The 6,944-nt window shown below is 42.8% G+C and overlaps 1 protein-coding gene across 1 annotated transcript; it reads left to right on the top strand.

Annotated features, from left to right (window-relative positions):
* On the top strand, positions 1–1,799 carry LOC126764485 (piggyBac transposable element-derived protein 3-like). The gene is made up of 2 exons (XM_050482194.1): positions 1–428; positions 555–1,799. The coding sequence occupies exons 1-2, from the start codon at positions 110–112 to the stop codon at positions 1,571–1,573; spliced, it is 1,338 nt and encodes a 445-aa protein (XP_050338151.1). The 5' UTR covers positions 1–109; the 3' UTR covers positions 1,574–1,799.
* The last annotated feature ends 5,145 nt before the right edge of the window (positions 1,800–6,944 follow it).

Below are 6,944 nucleotides of genomic sequence, written 5' to 3'. Positions count from 1 at the left end.
TCAAAAATAACCTGTGCAAAATTTCAGAGCTCTACAATGACTCCTTGTATTTAATGCCGGCGTTGTCTCACTGTGCGTCGTATACATTCAACCACCTCATGTGGAGTGTATGACAGATAAAGAAGATCTGGACGATGACCGGATTAATCTGAATGACAACAATGATAATTTTTTAAATGAAATCGCTGGTCATGTTGAACTACAATACTCATTGGAAGGAGAAAACATTCAGGATGTAGGTAATGAACTCAGTGAAACTGAAAATCCATCAACATCTAATGCACATGGAGATGTTATGATAACTGGCGGATTTAAGAGGAAATCTGATTTTGATGTCCCCGTATGGCGAAAACCCAGAAATTTTGAATACAGCCGAACGCCCATTAACATCGAAGCTTTCAAAATGGAAGAAATTTTTTCTGAAATTGGTAAGCAATTGATTGACTATTTCCAACTATTTAGTTTAAATTGCCATTTCTTTATATGCATAAATTCATATATGTATATACTTTTATACGTATACGAGTATTTATTCATACTTAACTTTATTGCAGGCTCTAAATCTCCGTACGATATTTTCTCGTTGTATTTTGATAAATTAATAATTGCAGAGATAACGCATTTCACAAACGAATATGCGAATCAACACAATACTGCCATTAACGTCACGCCAGTGGAAATACGTAGGTTCATTAGTATTTTGTACATTTCGGGGTATCACACCTTGCCTCATATTGACCATTATTGGTCTGTTCGGCCCGACATGGGAATTCCAATTGTAAAACAAGCGTTGAGTCGTAATCGGTTAAAAATAATAAAACGGTTCTTACATCTCGCTGATAACACCGATTTAAATACAGTAGATCGTTTTGCCAAGGTTCGCCCGCTTATTGATGCTCTCAATAAAAAATTTATGCAGTTCGGAGTTTTTAGCCATATTCTTTCCGTAGACGAACAGATGATTCCATACTTTGGTCGACACTCATGCAAAATGTTTATCAAAGGAAAACCGATTCGTTTTGGATTTAAGTCGTGGTGCTTATGTTCAGAAAGTGGATATTTATTTTCTAGTATACTATATGGGGGTGCAGCAACCCCTCACGATAAGAATGTCGGTCTAGGAGCACAAACCGTTTTAGATTTGCTTGCTAACGTAACTGAACCCGACTGCCATATTATTTTCTTTGACAATTTTTTTTCATCCTATCATCTTATGTGTCTATTGAATGAGCGTCGATTTCTTGCAACCGGTACTATACGTGAAAATAGGATGGCAAAATCGCCCTTGAGGAATTTAAAAAAAGAGAAACGCGGGGCATTTGACCAGCTACTCGATGGTCAACAAGAAATATTGACTGTACGGTGGAACGATAACGCTGTCGTCAATGTTATTACTAATAACTCCACAGCCAAACCAATCGTATATGCTAAAAGATATTGTCGGAAGCAAAAGAAAACTATCACCATTCCACAGCCCAAAGTAATACAAGAATATAATCACGGTATGTTTGGAGTGGATCTTCATGACAATGCTGTGGCCAACTATCGGATACGTATACGAGGAAAAAAATGATGGTGGTCAATGTGGATTAATGCTCTTAGTAACGCAATGGTCAATGCATGGAAGTTGCATTGTAGCAAAATTTCAAAAGACGAAACCACTTTCACAAATTGATTTTCGATCTGAAGTCACAAACCATTTTTTGACTTACGACAATAATGAAGATTACGAGAATGGAGATGAAGATGAGGACTCTGGACATCCATCGAACCATGAAACATGAAAACAGATAAATCAATCGTGCGAAGTGATAGAAACATACCAAAGTTCATATATTTTTTCGTCCTTTTCGATACGATATCCTTGAATTTTTTTTCTGAATTCTATAGACAACAAAATTCTAGGAAGCTACCTGGAAGCGCAATTCGTTTGCTACACTCTAAATATATTTAAATAACATTTGAAAACAAAATATGCCTGGCCAGAACCGAGGGTATCGATGAGGGTTAAACGTTTTCCTCTTTCCAAACCCAGATTCAGCGTGCGACACGAACTTCTTTATGGTGGCTTCATTTTTCAAAATAGGAGCTAATGTTGATCTATGCACTTGAAAACTTTTAGCTAAGGAATTGACAGAATATCCTGCACTTAGTTTCTTTAAAATGTCAACTTTCTCTTTTATTGTTAGCAACGTAAATTGTTTCCTTGCCATTATGAAACCGCACTACACAAAACGTGAAAATCTCCCAAAACGCACATTCGCAAGAATTCATCATCAAAAAAACGGGACTTCTCAGAAATGTATTCGAACTAAGGAACCGTTACCAAAATCAACAAGCTCCTGTCGCAAGTATCGAGGTCAAACTTTTTGGATGTCGCAAGTACTGAGTACAAAAATAAAATAATTTTTTGTTGCCAGAATCGAGATGTTGCAAATATCGAGATGTGCAAGAATTGAGGTACCACTGAAGTTGGTAAAAGAGCGTAATTGGTCCACTGCCACGCCCACAAAACGCCGATTTCAGAAGTAAAGCACCCATATGGACAAAAATTTTTAAAAGTGGGCGTGGCCCCATCTTCTGATAAATTTAAGTTCTTAAACCACCTAAGCTACAACAACCAAATGCGCCAGCGCAAATATTAAAAGAACTACTACCAACAGTGTGGAAACGGTTGAAATCAGATGGTGACTCCGATCACTACCAATATAAAGGTACTGTTAAAAACTACTATAAGCGGGATAAATCAATAACTAAATAAGCTAGACATTAAATTTGACCCCCGATGAGGTATAAAAAGGCCGGGGTCAAAATTGGGCGATAGGCGCGGCTCCGCCCACTTTCAGGGGTAAACACATACATATCTTGAGACACGCCCTACCGATATCAACCAAATTTGGTTCTTGACATTATTATACTACAGTACAACACATGGCAATAGCGGACTATAACCACACCTACAAATCAAAAAAGAATTAATACAACGGGATAAAACATTGCATGAATAGTGCCTTTAGAGTATGCCACCTTATGGCCAAAAATTGGCCAACATAACATTTTCACTCCACTAGGTACCATATAATTGGACCCCAATTACTGAAAATATTGGTCAATGTGTGAGATATATAAATAATATTCAGCCGTAATCCTTTCCTGATAGTGGTATATCTATGTGTCAAAAACGGGCTAAACCGGGTGAATACTGGCACCATATACCCAATATAAACATTTTGGAACTTCCGGCTGACTTTATACCGCATATATCGGGCAATATGTGAGTTATAATAATAAAATTGAGAGAGTGTGTTTTGCTTATAACGGTGCATATTCGTGCTTAGAATGAATAAAATCGGGTGAAAACTCGCCCTAGACCACATATAACTAAAAAGCCGTATGTACCTGTATAAACTTCCCTGGCTTAAATTCTTGCAAGTTGCAGGAATATGAAATACTCAGTTATATCCGAACTACCTCGTTTAGTATAAGTTTGGCCAATGTTCAAATATTTTGCCGGCTTTGATACCTACAAATTCAAGAGTATAAAATATTCAGCTACATCCGAACTTAGCCCTTCTTTACTTCTTATGTGTAAATTATATATATGTAAATATATGTACTTGTACATTTGTTTGTATAAACCAGCACAATATATTCGAATCTATTTTAACTGTATAAACCGCAAAGGATGGAGTCATGTGTAGAAGTTCACGCAAGTGAGGAAAGTTCTCTGATCGCCATTCACTTGGGAGTGGCCAGAAACGATTCTTTTACACATGGCTCAAGCAGCTCACTACTTCCGGTCTTTGACCAAGTATCCTCTGGGTAGCCTAAGAACATCCGTTCGAAGGCGAGCTAAAGTGAGAAGGCGAAAGATTCCCTACAAGGGTTGTGCGCTGGGCTTGGGACCCGCCACGTAAAAAAAACAATACCAATGAAAACGTTAAAACAGCCTCGGATGAGAGACCCCCCTTTTGATGACGACCATGGCAAACGGAATAAGGACTACGATTTAAGGGCATGCACCTGGAATGTCCGGACCCTTAATTGGGAAGGTGCCGCTGCCCAGCTGGTTGATGTCCTCGCAAAAATAAAGGCTGACATCACCGCCGTCCAAGAAATGCGATGGACGGGACAAGGACAGAGACGAGTAGGTCCTTGTGACATTTACTACAGTGGCCATATAAAGGAGCGCAAGTTTGGTGTTGGATTCGTGGTGGGAGAGAGACTCCGTCGCCGAGTACTATCATTCACTCCGGTGAATGAACGTCTAGCCACAATCCGCATCAAAGCGAGGTTCTTCAACATATCGCTGATTTGCGCCCACGCCCCGACGGAAGAGAAGGACGATGTGACCAAAGATGCCTTCTATGAGCGCTTGGAGCGCGCTTATGAGAGCTTCCCCCGCCACGATGTCAAAATCGTGCTTGGCGACTTTAACGCCAGGGTGGGCAAAGAAGGTATATTTGGCACTACGGTCGGTAAATTCAGCCTCCACGACGAAACATCCCCAAATGGGTTGAGGCTGATTGACTTCGCCGGGGCCCGAAATATGGTTATCTGTAGTACTAGATTCCAGCACAAGAAGATTCATCAAGCTACCTGGCTGTCTCCGGGTCGAAAAACTACCAACCAGATCGATCATGTTGTGATAGATGGAAGACACGTCTCCAGTGTTTTAGATGTGCGTGCGCTCCGAGGTCCTAACATCGACTCGGACCACTATCTTGTTGCAGCTAAGATTCGCACTCGCCTCTGTGCAGCAAAAAACGCACGCCAACAAACACAAGGAAGGTTCGACGTCGAAAAGCTGCAATCACAACAGACAGCCGAACGATTCTCTACTCGGCTTGCACTCCTGCTCTCTGAGAGCACTCGTCAACAACTCGGTATAAGGGAACTGTGGGACGGCATTTCAAACTCCTTACGTACAGCTGCAACCGAAACCATTGGTTTTCGGAAAGTGCAAAAGAACAGCTGGTACGACGAAGAGTGCCGTGTCGCAGCGGAGAGAAAACAGGCTGCCTACCTCGCAACGTTACGATCGACCACTACACGTGCAGGATGGGATAGATACCGAGAGTTGAAGAGGGAAGCGAGACGCATTTGCAGACAGAAGAAGAAAGAGGCCGAAATGCGTGAGTACGAAGAGCTTGATAAGCTGGCCGACAGGGGTAATGCTCGAAAATTCTACGAAAAAATGCGGCGGCTTACAGAAGGTTTCAAGACCGGAGCATACTCTTGTAGGACCCCCAAAGGTGATCTAGTCACTGATGCCCAGAGCATAGTTAAATTATGGAGGGAGCACTTCTCCAGCCTGCTGAATGGCAGTGAACGCACAACACCAGGAGAAGGAGAACCCGATTCCCCAATCGATGACGATGGGGCAGACGTTCCATTACCCGACCATGAAGAAGTTCGAATAGCAATTGCCCGCCTCAAGAACAACAAAGCGGCAGGGGCCGACGGACTACCGGCCGAGCTATTCAAACACGGCGGCGAAGAACTAATAGGGAGCATGCATCAGCTTCTTTGTAAAATATGGTCGGACGAGAGCATGCCCAACGATTGGAATTTAAGTGTGCTATGCCCAATCCATAAAAAAGGAGACCCCACAATCTGCGCCAACTACCGTGGGATTAGCCTCCTCAACATCGCATATAAGGTTCTATCGAGCGTATTGTGTGAAAGATTAAAGCCCACCGTCAACAAACTGATTGGACCTTATCAGTGTGGCTTCAGACCTGGAAAATCAACAACCGACCAGATATTCACCATGCGCCAAATCTTGGAAAAGACCCGTGAAAGGAGAATCGACACACACCACCTCTTCGTCGATTTCAAAGCTGCTTTCGACAGCACGAAAAGGAGCTGCCTTTATGCCGCGATGTCTGAATTTGGTATCCCCGCAAAACTAATACGGCTGTGTAAACTGACGTTGAACAACACGAAAAGCTCCGTCAGGATCGGGAAGGACCTCTCCGAGCCGTTCGATACCAAACGAGGTTTCAGACAAGGCGACTCCCTATCGTGCGACTTCTTCCTCCTGCTCCTGGAGAAAATAGTTCGAGCTGCAGAACTAAACAGAGAAGGTACCATCTTCTATAAGAGTGTACAGCTGTTGGCGTATGCCGACGATATTGATATCATCGGCCTCAACACCCGCGCCGTTAGTTTTGCTTTCTCTAGGCTGGACAAGGAAGCACAGAAAATGGGTCTGGTAGTGAACGAGGGCAAAACGAAATATCTCCTGTCATCAAACAAACAGTCGTCGCACTCGCGACTTGGCTCTCACGTCACTGTTGACAGTCATAACTTGGAAGTTGTAGATAATTTCGTCTATTTAGGAACCAGCATTAACACCACTAATAATGTCAGCCTGGAAATCCAACGCAGGATTGCTCTTGCCAACAGGTGCTACTTCGGACTGAGTAGGCAATTGAAAAGTAAAGTCCTCTCTCGACGAACAAAAGCAAAACTCTATAAGTCGCTCATAATTCCCGTCCTGCTATATGGTGCAGAGGCTTGGGCGATGACAGCAACCGATGAGTCGACGTTACGAGTTTTCGAGAGAAAAATTCTGCGAAAGATTTATGGTCCTTTGCGCATTGGCCACGGCGAATATCGCATCCGATGGAACGATGAGCTGTACGAGATATATGACGACATTGACATAGTTCAGCGAATTAAAAGACAGCGGCTACGCTGGCTAGGTCATGTTGTCCGGATGGATGAAAACACTCCAGCTCTGAAAGTATTCGAAGCGGTACCCGCCGGGGGAAGCAGAGGAAGAGGAAGACCTCCACTCCGTTGGAAGGACCAAGTGGAGAAGGACCTGGCTTCGCTTGGAATATCCAATTGGCGCCACGCAGCGAAAAGAAGAAACGACTGGCGCGCTGTTGTTAACTCGGCTATAATCGCGTAAGCGGTGTCTACGCCAATTAAGA

Source organism: Bactrocera neohumeralis, unplaced genomic scaffold (assembly GCF_024586455.1).
Source record: "Bactrocera neohumeralis isolate Rockhampton unplaced genomic scaffold, APGP_CSIRO_Bneo_wtdbg2-racon-allhic-juicebox.fasta_v2 cluster09, whole genome shotgun sequence".
Classification (NCBI taxonomy): Eukaryota; Metazoa; Arthropoda; class Insecta; order Diptera; family Tephritidae; genus Bactrocera; species Bactrocera neohumeralis.
Note: the sequence above shows the minus strand (reverse complement) of the source record. Positions and strands in the feature narration are given on the sequence as shown.

Excerpts from the sequence above, each read along its gene's own strand:
- LOC126764485 (XM_050482194.1), top strand. The coding sequence starts at position 110 with ATGACAGATAAAGAAGATCTGGACGATGACCGGATTAATCTGAATGAC. Across the intron at positions 429-554 it reads AGAAATTTTTTCTGAAATTG|GCTCTAAATCTCCGTACGAT; the intron begins GTAAGCAATTGA and ends ACTTTATTGCAG.